Source organism: Anomaloglossus baeobatrachus, chromosome 9 (genome assembly GCF_048569485.1).
Source record: "Anomaloglossus baeobatrachus isolate aAnoBae1 chromosome 9, aAnoBae1.hap1, whole genome shotgun sequence".
In the NCBI taxonomy this organism is placed as follows: Eukaryota; Metazoa; Chordata; class Amphibia; order Anura; family Aromobatidae; genus Anomaloglossus; species Anomaloglossus baeobatrachus.
Window position 1 is genome coordinate 47,360,444 of NC_134361.1, and position 14,388 is coordinate 47,374,831.

The following is a 14,388-nucleotide window of genomic DNA, read 5'->3' on the forward strand; positions in this document are numbered from 1 at the left end:
CTGGCATCCGTGGTGAGGATCACCCAAGACGGGGCCAGGAAGGAGCGTCCCTGAAGAGAGAGGGGCCGAAGCCACCTCTGAAGGGAGCCCCTGGTCTGTGGCGACAGAGCCACTAATCTGTGCAAGGAGGAAGTCCGCTTGTCCCAACAGCGGAGTATGTCCAGCTGCAGAGGACGCAGATGGAACTGGGCAAAGGGAACCGCTTCCATTGACACCACCATCTGACCCAGCACCTGCATCAGACGCCTGATGGAATGACGGCGGGGCCTCAGCAAAGAGCGCACCGCCAATGGAGGGACTGCTGTTTGACTAAGGGCAGCTTCATAAGTGCCGGCAGAGTCTCGAATTGCATCCCTAGGTACGTGAGCTTCTGGGTCGGAGTCAGAGTGGACTTGGGCAGAATGACAAGCCACCCGAATTGGACTAGAGTGGCGAGAGTGAGCGAGGCACTCCGCTGACAGTCTGCACTGGATGAAGCCTTGACTAGAAGGCCGACCAGGAAAAGGGATCACTGCCAACCCCTGGAGGTGCAGAACCGCAACCACTGCTGCCATGACCTTGGTGAATACTCGAGGGACCGTGGCTAACCCGAAGGGAAGAGCTACGAATTGGAAATGTTCCTCTCCGATTGCAAAACGTAGCCAACACTGGTGTGAAACTGCAATTGGTACATGCAGATAGGCATCACTGATGTCGATGGATGCTAGGAAATCTCCTTGGGTCATTGAGGCCATGACTGATCGCAGAGACTCCATGCGAAAATGCCGCACCCGAACATGCTTTTTGAGAAGCTTGAGATCCAGGATGGGCCGGAAGGAACAGTCCTTTTCGGGGACTAGGAAGAGAGTTTTTGTAGAAACCTCTGAACCGTTCCCAGGCGGGAACTGGTACCCTTACTCCGTTGGCCTGCAAGGATGCCACGGCCTGTGAGAAGGCGGCGGCCTTGGAGCAGGGGGGAGTTGACAGAAAAAAATCTGTTTGGCGGGCTGGATAGAATTCTATCTTGTAGCCGTGGGAGATGATATCCCGCCCCCACTGATCGGAGGCGTGTTGAAACCGCACGTCGCCAAAGTGGAAGAGCCTGCCACCGACCAAGGACGTTTCTGGCGGGGCCAGATAGTCAAGAGGAGGCTGCCTTAGAGGCAGCAGCTCCTGCGGTCTAGGACGCGACTTCGTGCGCCAGTTGGGTTTTTGGTCCTTGGCTGAGCTAGAGGACGAGGCCGAGGGCTTAGAGGACGACCAGTTGGAGGAACGAAAGGAACGAAACCTCGACTGGTTCCTGCCCTGGACAGGATTCTGGTTTTGGTTTGTGGCATGGAAGTACTCTTCCCGCCAGTAGCTGAATAATTTCATCCAGTTGTTCACCGAACAGCCTGGGCCCAGCAAATGGGAGCCCAGCAAGGTACTTCTTTGAAGAAGTGTCTGTGTTCTGCCTTCGTCCACGTGTGAGCTGTGTGGACTCCGGCATACAGCTAACCTTCATCCACTGTTTCAATAAACAGACTGTGTTGCCTTTAAGTCTTTATTTATTAAATGATGATGGATAGGTGGATGATCATAAGAAATGGATGATTGATTGGTAAAAACTATAACAAAAGATACAAATCCACATCAGTACAGGCATATCACAAATAACAGAATGACATACATAGTAGTACTGGTATTTACAGAATCTGCATAACATAGAGAGCAATGCATATGACTGAACACAACATTTACACTGCTGAAGCTGCCCTACACCTGCTCTGCATGTATCACGGCCTATGTAATCTGAGTAGAGCCACTGTTACTTCACAGTACCTACATAACAACTGTACACATATTCTAACATAAATATGTAGTTTAGTACAATGATTCCTACCGGGATCCACTAGTCAGGAGGAACGATTGAAGAGAAGGAACTGGAGCCAGCTAATAGCACCTCTGAATCCTATGGAGACACCAAGACATCTGCGTCTCCAACTCAGGAAGGGCAGGGAAAAAAGGGCGGTCCAAGGAAGTATCTCTTCCTTAAAGCAACAGGCTCCAACCACCGAAATACTATGGAGATGTATAAGGAAAACATAAGAAAGCCAACAGTGACCTCTTGTGGGCAACAAACGATATTACCCTCATCCTATTTAATGAATAGGAGACAGAACACTCCCCGCTTGGCGTTAACCAATGCCACTATTGGACTCCTGAGGGGATAACAACAACACAAGTTCAGTGACTGGTCTGGTGAACAGTTTGTTCTCTCCGAGCTTGCTCACTCTGACCTCTACCTTGCGTACTCTCCCATCCTTGCTGGGAAAGGGTTTGGTGACTAGGCCAAGTGGCCACTCATTTCGGTGTGATTGACTGTCCTTTACAAGTACCACATCGCCAAGTCTGATGTTTGGATGGTCTTTCTGCCATTTTGTTCTGGTTTGCAGAGTGGAGAGATATTGTTTCCTCCATCTGTCCCAAAAGGCATTGGACACGTTTTGTACTTGCCTCCATTGTCTTCTGTAGAGGTCTTTCTCAGTGAATTCTCCAGGTGGAGCTCCTGGGACACAGGTTTTCTGTGTAAGTAACATGGCAGGAGTAAGAACTGTTGAGTCTCCAGAATCTCCAGAAAGAGCTGTCAATGGCCTAGCATTCATGATAGCTGTAACTTCGGCCAAGAACGTAGTCAAGCTTTCGTGGGAAAGTCTGGTGTTTGCTTGCAAGAGGATAGAATCTAGAATCTTGCATGCAATTCCTATCATTCTTTCCCAGGTGCCTCCCATGTGCGAAGCGTGTGGCGGGTTTAAGGTCCAGGTGCATCCTTGCTCACCTAGGCACCTCTCTACATTTGTAATGTCTAGATTGGAAGGGATTTGGAGTTCTCTTGCTGCTCCAATAAAGTTTGTGCCTCTATCAGAACGAATGTGCTTCACAGGGCCTCTGATAGCGATGAAGCGTCGAAGTGCATTTATGAAACTTGAAGTGTCCATAGATTCTATTACTTCGATATGAACAGCTCTGACAGACAAACAGGTGAATAGAACTGCCCAACACTTTGCTTCGACATGGACCTTCCTAGTGCGTCTTGTAGCTACGGACCAGGGGCCGAACACATCCAGTCCAATGTTGGTGAAGGGGGGTTCAGTACTGAGCCTGTCAGGTGGAAGATTGGCCATCTTCTGGTTTTGAAACATGCCACGAAGTTTGCGACGCGTAACGCAGTTGAAGATGAGTTTGCTCACGCTTCTCTTCGCTCCGACTATCCATAGTCCAGCCGCTCGTAGACTCCCTTCGGTAAACAAACGACCTTGATGTCTCACCAAGATGTGATGATGTTGAATGAGCAAGGTTGTGACGTGATGACGTCCGGGAATTATTACCGGGTGTTTCTCTGAGACTTCTACCTTAGCTTCTTGAATGCGGCCACCTATTCTCAGCAGCCCATCTTTGTCAATGAACGGGTCGAGTTTCCTCAACGCACTGTCTCTAGGAATGGGTAGTCCTTTGTCGAGATTGTCTATCTCCTTGTTGTAGGCTTCATTTTGTACAACATGGAGTATTGTAATCTTGGCTTTCTCTAGGTTGGGAGCAGTAAACGCATGCTTGCAGTGATGCCAACCTTTACTGCATCTCTGATTTGTTGGTAGTTTGGACTTGTAAAACTGAGTCACGTGTAGTAAAAAGGCGATGGCCCTAACAAGTGAGTTCCAGGCTGAGAATCTACTGAACCGATGAGATCCGAGGTGACGTCCTGAAACCACTGTATGAAGAGCTGACACTTGAGGACGAAGGTCTTCATCGACATTTGGATCCACCAGTTCGAATGTATCGGGCCTGCTGATGTAGGATGTTGTTCGGTACAGGAAGGCAGGACCTGTGAACCATGTAGTGTCCTTAAGGTGACTTGGTGCAACGGATCTAGTCGCATGGTCGGCGGGATTGTGATGAGTAGATACGTAATGCCACTGATCAGGGCAAGTTGATTTTCTTATTCTCAATACCCGGTTGCTGACGTAGACATAGAAGCGTCGTGTTTCGTTGCAGATGTATCCTAGTACCACCTTGCTGTCAGTGTAGAACTCTGCATCTTTGATCTCCTGATTCATTCCACCTGAGCTAAGTTCAGCCAGCTCTATTGCAAGGACGGCAGCACAGAGTTCCAGTCTAGGTATCGTGTGTTCACGGAGTGGCGCCAATTTTGTCCGACTCATGACGAACCCAATATGGATCTGTTCATTCACATCGGTGGTTTTAAGGTATACTACTGCTGCGATTGCTTTGACTGATGCATCGCAGAAGATACAAAGTCTTTGAGATTTGACTTCTGTGGATGGCACAGGAGCGTATGGTTGGTTCACATGAAGATCGGTCAAGGCCTCGAGAGACTTCCTCCACTCTGCCCACAGGTCTGCTTTTTCTGCCGGAAGTGGATCATCCCAATCGGATGTCTCTTGGGTGAAGTCTCTTAGCATCATTTTACCTTGGACGGTAACTGGAGCTACGAATCCCAGAGGATCGTACAAACTATTCACAAAGGAAAGGACACCTCTACGTGTGAATGATTTTTCTTCTTTGTTGATCTGAAAGGTGAAGGCATCTGTCTTCAAGTCCCAAAGTAGTCCTAGGCTCCGTTGCATGGGAAGAGAGTCGATGCTCAGGTCTATGCCCTTCAGATCACTGGAATAGTCTTAAGAGGGAAAGGCTTCCATCAGTTCTCGGCTATTGGATGCAATCTTATGCAACCTTAAGTTGGACTGAGCGAGCATTTCTTGAGCTCTTTTTAGAAAACTGATTGCTGCCTCGTTTGTGGGTGTGGATTTTAAGCAGTCGTCTACGTAGAAATCCTTTTCCACAAAGGATCTGACATCCGACCCGTACTTCTCTTCACCTTCTTTGGCGGAATTCCTGAGACCGTAGATAGCCACTGCGGGGGAAGGACTATTCCCGAAGATGTGTACCCTCATCCGGTACTCTATGATGTCTTTATCTGGGTCGTTGTCACGGTACCAGAAGAACCTCAGGTAGTTTCTGTGTTCCTTTTTGACGAGAAAGCAGTGAAACATCTGTTGGATGTCAGCCATAAATGCCACCGTATCTCTGCGGAAACAGAGTAGAACTTCTAGGAGTCTGTTGTTGAGGTTTGGGCCAGATAGTAGGACATCATTCAACGAGACGTCTTCGCACTTGGCACTTGAGTCGAACACCACTCTTATTTGGCCTGGCTTTTTAGGATGGTACACTCCGAAGATGGGTAAGTACCAGCGTTCCTCAGAGTCCCGTAGTGTAGGTGCGATCTCTGCATGGTTATTTCGGAATATCTTCTCCATGAAGGTAAAGAAATGTTCTCTCATCTCTGGAGACTTCTTGAGCTTGTGTCTGAGGGAGACAAATCGACTGTAGACCTGTTCCCTGTTGTTGGGTAGGCGTTGTCTTCGTGGTCGGAATGGTAAGGGTGCCACCCAGCTGTTCGACTTGTCTTTGGTTATTTCTTGGTCCATGATATCCAAGAACATCCTGTCTTCTATGGACATTGCTGTTTTGTTGTCCTCTTTGGTCCTGTGGAAGACTGTACAGCCTATGTGGTCTTGTTCGCCCTCACAAGCGTGGTCTTCGTTGGAAGGAACTGCGAAACGACATGGCAGAGGAGTACTGCTTGGTAATTCCTTTACCAACAGACTGTTGTGACATGGTCGGAAGAAAGACGGACGTCCATTTTCTAGTGTGTTGGTGAGCATACTATTGACTGAGGCTGGCTTGTGTGCTCCTCCTAGACAGACATCTCCTACTTTGACCCATCCTAGGTCAAGTCTCTGCGCATATGGAGCGTTCTGGAAGCCGTTAATGGACTCTCTAGCCTTATGCACGCGTAGCATGTCTCTTCCAAGGAGTAAGGCTATTGGAGCTTCTGAGTCCAGTTCTGGAATCAGGTGAGCTATACGCTTCAGATGGGGGTGATGAGCTGCTACCTCTGGTGAAGGTATCTCGGACCTGTTGTCAGGAATCTGGTTGCACTCCAGTATGGTAGGTAATGATAGGCAGGCCTGGCCATCTATGGATTCCACCTTGTATCCGGTTGCCTTCCTCCCCGCCGTCTCAACGGTGCCTGAACAGGTCTTCAAGGAGTAGGGAGAACCGGGGCCCGCAATGTTGAAACTGCTGAAGAAGATGGACTTGGCAAGAGATCTGTTGCTCTGGTCGTCCAAGATCGCATAGACCTTAATTGCTTTGTCCCTACGGCCTGCTGGGTAGACTCTGACAAGGCAGATTTTCGAACAGGACCTTCCTCCTGTGAGTCCTTTACAGATCTCCGTACATTGAGAGGTAACCACCGTGGTGTCTTCATCAGTGTTCTTCTGTTTTCCATCGTGTTCTTCTGCTTGCGGCAACACTCGTGTAGGTGGTCCAGGGTGTAAGGCTGTATTGTGATCCGTGCTGTCACATTCTGCACATTTCACGCTAGCTTCGCAGTTCCTGGCCATGTGCGATGTTGCAGCACAGCATTTGAAGCAGATGTTGTGTTCCTTGAGGAAGCCTTTGCGATCCTCTAGAGACTTCTCCCTGAAGACTCTGCATTTTAGTAGAGGATGTGGTTTCCGGTGTAAAGGACACTGTTTACTGATATCCTGGGGTTTGTTCTCTTCTGGAGGATGCTTACTCTTTGTGAGCAGGACCTGAGGAGACAATGTTAGTTTTGTGGACCGCCACGGGTGTCCTACTGGGTTTGACACCGGGGGCAGTGGTACACGACAGAGTAAAATCAAAACTAGGGTCATTTCTGATTTTAGCTTGCCCAGCTACAAAATCTACAAATACAACAAAAGGAGGGAATGGCACGTTATGTGTTTGCTTATACCGTGAACCGTGTGAGACCCACTTTTCTTGTAGATTGTAAGGAAGTTTTTGCACTATCGGATTGACACCCCTAGCGGTATCCAAGAATGCCAATCCGGGCAAATCTCCTTCCTCTTGGGCAACCCGTAACTCTACTAACAGATCACTTAGCTCTCTTAGCCTTTGAAAGCCTTTGGGTCTTAGGGAAGTCATCAATTCTTTTAAACAAAGCATTTTCAATAACTTCTATGGACCCATAGCATTCATCAAGTCTCTTCCACGCCAAGTGTAGACCTTTGGGTGGGTTTTTAATGTTAATGTCTCTTAATCTTTTGGCGTGTTCTACCGATTCACTACCAAGCCATTTTACCAGGAGGTCTAACTCCTCATTACAAGAAAGGTCCAAACCTCTTATGGTGTTCTGGAACGAGGCTCACCACGACCTATAATTCTCGGCACGATCATTGAACTTTACAAGTCCTTTTGTGACCAGATCTTGACGAGCAAAGAACTTTGCAAAGTCCATGGTGGCTTGGTCAGTGCTGGTGCGAGCCGGTGTATGGTCGTGTCTATTGTGTGGTGTATCACCATACCTGTAGGGTGTTTCCACCTTCGGAAAGTCAGCATAGTACCTCCCCGGAGAGGAAGGTGTCTCTTTGTGGTAAGATGGTGGTTGTACCTTCCGCTCTGTGGAATAGTAGTTTTGGTGAACCTCCTCGTGCTGTACACTCTCTTGCTTGAAGCGGTGTAATTCGAGGTTGGATGGCTGGCCGTCTGCGTAGTCTGTTCGGTGAAGCACATCTGAGCTGTCATCTATCCTGGAGTATTGGTAGACGTATTCTGCGACGCCCTGTGCTGGATCCTGCTGGTTTAGGTCCGGCCCAAGAACATCGCTACGTCTTTCTTCGGGTTGCTCTGCTGCTTACAGGAACTCTGCCTTGGCTATTGCGGCCGCTGTCTCCTTTTCTACGGCAAGTCTTTCTAGAGTCAGTTGCAGACGTGCATTCTCTGCTTCTTGTTCCGCTTGCAGACGCGCACTCTCTGCTTCTAGCTCCGCTTGCAGACGTGCACTCTGTCTGTTTTAGTTTGAGTTGCATTTCCCGTTCAGCGAAGGAGGACCTCACTTTAGCTGCTTCGGCCTCAGCGCGTGCGACGGCAGCAAGCTCCCTAATTGAGGACTTAGTAGAGCTTGCCCGTGACCTTGTCTTCAGGGAAGACGCTCGGCTGACAGACATTGTGCACTTGGCTGCAGACTACTTTAGCGGGAAACAGAGTCTATTTGCGGACGGCCTTCCGCGTGGTGGAGAGTGTAATGGTGGTTTCTGGCGTACTGCGGTCTAGTCACTGCGGGTGTATGGTGGCTGCTGCGACATTCATATGCGGTACAGCGTGGATGTTAGCGGTCCCGTACTACAGCCTGCGACCGGCTATCTTTACTGGAGCTGGACTGCGCTCTTGTTCTATGTAGCTGTATGGCGGCTGCTGTAATACCCGTGTGCCGTGTAGCGTGGGTGTTAGCTGTCCCGTACAGTTCGTACAATCGCTGCCTGCGACCAGCAGCCCGTTTTTACTGTTCTGCCTTCGTCCACGTGTGAGCTGTGTGGACTCCGGCATACAGCTAACCTTCATCCACTGTTTCAATAAACAGACTGTGTTGCCTTTAAGTCTTTATTTATTAAATGATGATGGATAGGTGGATGATCATAAGAAATGGATGATTGATTGGTAAAAACTATAACAAAAGATACAAATCCACATCAGTACAGGCATATCACAAATAACAGAATGACATACATAGTAGTACTGGTATTTACAGAATCTGCATAACATAGAGAGCAATGCATATGACTGAACACAACATTTACACTGCTGAAGCTGCCCTACACCTGCTCTGCATGTATCACGGCCTATGTAATCTGAGTAGAGCCACTGTTACTTCACAGTACCTACATAACAACTGTACACATATTCTAACATAAATATGTAGTTTAGTACAATGATTCCTACCGGGATCCACTAGTCAGGAGGAACGATTGAAGAGAAGGAACTGGAGCCAGCTAATAGCACCTCTGAATCCTATGGAGGCACCAAGACATCTGGTCTCCAACTCAGGAAGGGCAGGGAAAAAAGGGTGGTCCAAGGAAGTATCTCTTCCTTAAAGCAACAGGCTCCAACCACAGAAATACTATGGAGATGTATAAGGAAAACATAAGAAAGCCAACAGTGACCTCTTGTGGGCAACAAACGATATTACCCTTATCCTATTTAATGAATAGGAGACAGAACAGTCTGCCTTCCACTCTCGAAGCCACAAGATCCTGCGGAAAGCGAGAGAATTAGCCGAAGTCACCGCAGTGCGGTGAAAAGCCTCCAGCATGGCAGACATGGCATAGGATGAAAAGGCTGAAGCCTGGAAGTTAAGGCAACCATTTCGGGCATAGAATCCCTGGTGAGGGAATGCATCTCCCTAGAGAAACAGAGATGGCTTTGAGAGCCCACACTGCTGCAAAAGGTGGGGCGAACGAGGCCCCTGCCGCCTCATATACAGATGGCGGTCAGTGGAACCCTTAAGTGAGGTGCCAGCAGCCACTGATACAACTGTCCGGGCTGTGAATGAGCCCACTCCTTTTCCACCTCTGGTGGAAACGGAAAACGGTCATCAGAACCACGCTTTGTGGAAGCGTCTGTCAGGACAGGCCCTAGGCTTGGTCACAGTGGCCTGAAAACTGGAGTGGTTAAGAAACACACTCCTTGTTCTCTTAGGCAAGGTAAACTGGTCCTTGACCATCTCTGCTTTTCTGCCAGAGAGGGTTGCTCCCCTGATACAGGCGGATTGAGGTCCAGTACAAAATTAATGGACACAAACAAAACCCTAGCATCTGCGTCACTTTCGGACAGATCAATGGGGTACATGGAGGTAGCGTCCGAGCCCCCAGTGAAGGCATCCTCCTCGTCGTGCAAGTCAGCTCGTGAATCAGAGCCGCGGGACGAGGAAGGAGAGGGGACCCTGCGTCTCCTTTTAGGAGGACGGGGTCTGAGACCAGATGAAGAATCCTCTGTGAACTTTGCTGAGCGAGCCGTAGCAGCAGAAGCGCCCTGAGGAGGGGGCTGATGCATGCTCAGCGGAGTCCGGGACAGCTGTCCCATAGAGAGAAGGACTCTGCCCAAGCCGGGGGTTCAGCCACCGGAGCCGGAGCAGCCGGAGGGACCACTGGGGATGAGCCTCCAGGCTGAGGCACCCCATGTTAGAGCAGACATCACAATGTGGTTATGTGCTCGGTACAGGCAGTACGAGCCTACATGCAGTGCATAGTACAGGCTTGCAGCCTTGCTCCTCTTTTTGTGAGACATGCTGCTGAAGTGGAGGCTCTGAGCCGGAATGACCCGCAGCAGAGTATATAAGCAGAGTATATAAGCAGAGTATATAAGCAGAGTATATAAGCAGGGTATATAAGCAGGGTATATAAGCAGGGTATATAAGCAGGGTATATAAGCAGGGTATATAAGCAGGGTATATAAGCAGGGTATATAAGCAGGGTATATAAGCAGGGTATATAAGCAGGGTATATAAGCAGGTCCACAACCGGAGGTTCTGGCTTGCCAGACCGTTTGACATTGGGACGTCTCTGTGCCCTACAGATCCCACAGCCCGGATCCCCTGAGAGATGCTGCAGCCAGCGCCGATCGCTGTGCAGACATGGCATAGGAACGCCGATAAAATGGCGCCGGAGCGAGGAGAGGGGGCGGGGCCTACTCTAAGAGCGGGATCCGGAGGGCCAAGGAGATTTACAGGGGAGGGAATATTGCCTCAGAGAGGAGTGTCCCTCCCCTGTGCCGAACGGCCGCTGGGCGGAGCCGCACTGTCCCTCTGCATGACTGACATGCAGGGGCAGTGAAATCGAAACTAGGCCTCAGGCGAAGCCGGGGCCTAAATTTAACGATGCGGCTGGCGCGCAGGCACCATCAGCGCGGTTCTCCAGTGAAAACCAGAGAACCGGCCGGAAATGTCACAAAAGTTACACAGCACACTCTCCCCAACAATAAAGTACAAGGGACCCCCCGACAATAACGTCTCAGATACTTAGCTTGTGATACGCAGGGCCAGGTCCCTGAGGGATGAGTGCTCCGTCCGGCAGGGTCCTGAAAGGGCTGCGGATGGAGACCGGTCTCCTGCAAGGCAGTGAAAACCGTGCTGGCTCCCACTTCAAGCCAGAGCCCGAGGGATGGTGAAGGAGCGCGGCATGTAAGGCTCCAGCCCTGAAATCAACCTTAACAACACCGCCGACACAGTGGGGTGAGAAGGGACATGCCGGGGGTCCAGGCTTGGACCCACTTTTCTTCAAACTCTTTCCAAAAATCAGATGAGAATGCATGTGTGGATGTGTGCCTCCTGAACACAAAGCATTAAACTGGCTATATTTGGTTATCCAGGGGGTGTATATGCTCGGAGGGAGGAGCTACACTTTTTAGTGTAGTACTTTGTGTGTCCTCCGGAGGCAGAAGCTATACACCCATGGTCTGGGTCTCCCATAGGAACGATGAAGAAAACAATTTTTAATGTTAAAATGAGAGTCAGTCTTAGGCTGTGTACCCGTGGATATATCCGCAGGTACGTCCGCAGGTTTTCCGCAGCTATCCATTACTGCGGGATTCCAGCGAAATATCTGCGGTAAACCTGCGGACATTCATGCGACTTACCTGCGGAAGTCTCTGCCTCTATCTCCATAGTGGAGGGCCGGGATTTCTGCAGGAATAATTGTCATGCAGTTACGTGCGGCTGCGGGACATCCGCAGCATATTCTGCAGCCGCATATACTGCAGCATGGACACAGCACTTCCCATGTCCCATAGGGTAACATGGGGAGTGTCTATACTTGCTAAAACCTGCGGATTTATCTAGAAAATCCAAATAAATCCGCAGGTTTTCTGCAGGAAAATCGGCTTATAATCCTAGTGTATCTAAAATATCTCACCAGGTGGGAGCGGCGGTGGTGGAGCGGCCCTGGAAGGTCACAGGAGGCAGGGTCCGCGATGCTGCTGGGTCAGAGGAGGGGGTGTGACAGCGTAGGAGGGTCAGTGGACCGAGGGTCCGCAATTCTGTGGACTCAGGAGGGGGTGTCACGGCCTTAGGAGGGTTGGCGATACTGTAGATTCGAGGGTATTGATCTGCCGGCGTGCTACGGGCTCCATTGAATTGCCGATGGTTGATGTGATGGACTTCAAGAAAATGGCTGCAGAGGCGGTGTTTGGTCGTGGAGGCCATTTTCTTGAAGTCAATCGTGTCAGCAGCAGACCGTGGTTCAATGGAGCCCATAGCCTGCTGGTAGATTAATGGCGCCTGCTGCCGCGACACCTCCGAACCCACTCCACTGCAGTGACACCCCTCCTCTGAGTCCACAGTATCGCCAACCATGCCTTCTGTGTTCCCACTCCACCACCTCCACCCTGGCTAGCCTTATCCGGATTGTATAACGCACCCCCATTTTTTTTCTCCCCACTTTTGGGGTAAAAACATGCGTCTTATAATCTGGAAAATACGGTATATATTATAATGTAAATTACATTGCATTGAGGACGTCGTCCTGTGATCCTGGGAATTAAACACCTGTATGATTCCTGTTTTTCAGATGGCTTTCCGGTACCTGTCCTGGATCCTCTTCCCATTGCTCGGATGTTACGCAGTATACAGCTTGTTGTACATGGAGCACAAGGGCTGGTATTCCTGGGTACTGAGCATGTTATATGGCTTCCTCCTCACATTCGGTAAGCATTAGGGAAAATTCAGTTTGTGAGCTGGTGAGGATTTTCTGCGTGGATTTGCATGCAGAAAATCCACTATGTAATACAGTACACATCGTGAATATTTTCTGTGCGCACATTGACTTGCAAATGTCTAAGTCCACACCACATCCATTTTTCGTGCAGATTCTTTTTTACAATAGAAAAAGTGAAATCTGTGCAAAATCCGGATGGAACGTGCACATGTTTTTACTGCAGCTACTGTGCTGCAAAATCTCCTCTAGATGTGCAGCATTTATACTTCGCTTTAAAAGGAGAACTTTTTGCTATTTTCTAGGCTAAATAGTTTCCTCAACGGCCAAACTGTTTAACGCTTTGTGTTATTTTGCAGGATTTATCACAATGACTCCACAGCTGTTCATTAACTATAAACTGAAGTCAGTTGCTCACCTCCCATGGAGGATGTTGACCTATAAAGCTCTGAACACCTTCATCGATGACCTGTTCGCTTTTGTCATCAAGATGCCCATGATGTATAGGATCGGGTGTCTGCGAGATGGTAAGGCCTGCGTTTTCTTATTTTAAGGGGTTGCCTCCTTTACGGCCACCATACACGTTAGCCTAACGTCAGCCGATCCTGACTAATTTTGCGGGATTGGTCTACAGTTTAATGTGTATGGGGGGGCCTTCCTACTTTTCACTGAAAAATGATGGGGTGTCAGCCGAACGACCGCTGTTTATTGTTTATGGGGGGGGCTTTATTGTTCCAATTTACATTTTGCATTTTCGGACATTTTAGAGAAACGGCACCCTGCTCAGGACCTTTTTTGCTGGGAGCTGGCTGTTTTATACAGCCAGCATATGCCTCTAACAGCAAAATAAAAAGCCTGGTCATAAAGGGTTAAATACGAGCTGCAGTTTCTTATTTGCTTCCTTTTACTTTTCCAGACGTGGTATTCTTCATCTATCTGTATCAGCGCTGGATTTACAGAGTGGACCCCACGCGGATGAATGAGTTTGGGACCAGCGGAGAGACCCCCGCTCCTCTTCCGGGCCAGGATCAGCCAGCACTCAATTCCTCCAACCCCGAAGACACATCCCCACCAAAACCAGCAGAAGACAAAAAGAAAGACTGATTATTATTTTATTTTTATTTTTTTTTTCTTGTTCCCATTGTACATGAACTGTTAAGCCCCCGCAGGGGGGAGATCGGCTGCTGTTTTATATATAAATCCCCTCTGTCCCTGACCCCCCCCCCTTTTGTTGAGACGGCGTTTCCCCGTCTGTTATTATGTATATGGGACTGGTGAAGTTGGTCTTTCTCTGCCCACCCTGTCGTATTCGGTCATCCTGTCCGTCTTTCTGTCCGGTCTGTTCTCTCTCTTTCACTCGCTGTCCCTCGCCCCTCTTGTCTCGCCCACTCGCCCTCCTTTCTCCCCTCTCTCTGATATATTTCCATTGTGCTGTGCCCCTTTCTTCTGCCTCTTTAATTATGACTCCTCCGTGGGATCAACATGCTCAAATTGGGTTTAATAAATATGGCCGCTCCTTATCTTCCTGCGGTTTGTGCGGCAGTATAGTTCAAGATGTTTCAAGCTTGTTTTACACCAATGGAGCCATTCTAGATCATAGTGTCAGACTGAGCTGTATTATTATTATTATTTATTATTATAGCGCCATTTATTCCATGGCGCTTTACAAGTGAAAGAGGGTATACGTACAACAATCATTAACAGTACAAGACAGACTGGTACAGGAGAAGAGAGGACCCTGCCCGCGAGGGCTCACAGTCTACAGGGAATGGGTGATGGTACAATAGGTGAGGACAGAGCTGGTTGCGCAGTGGTCTAC

The 14,388-nt window shown here is 49.1% G+C and overlaps 1 protein-coding gene across 1 annotated transcript in view; it reads left to right on the forward strand.

The window, feature by feature from the left end:
• Nucleotides 1-14,122, forward strand: part of CLPTM1 (CLPTM1 regulator of GABA type A receptor forward trafficking) — a 114,843-nt gene extending 100,721 nt beyond the window's left edge. The window contains exons 12-14 of the mRNA XM_075323674.1: nt 12,426-12,561; nt 12,929-13,096; nt 13,486-14,122. Of these exons, the coding sequence (XP_075179789.1) occupies nt 12,426-12,561; nt 12,929-13,096; nt 13,486-13,673 (492 nt within the window). The 3' untranslated portion in view covers nt 13,674-14,122. The remainder of the gene's footprint in view (nt 1-12,425; nt 12,562-12,928; nt 13,097-13,485) is intronic.
• Nucleotides 14,123-14,388: the final 266 nt, after the last annotated feature.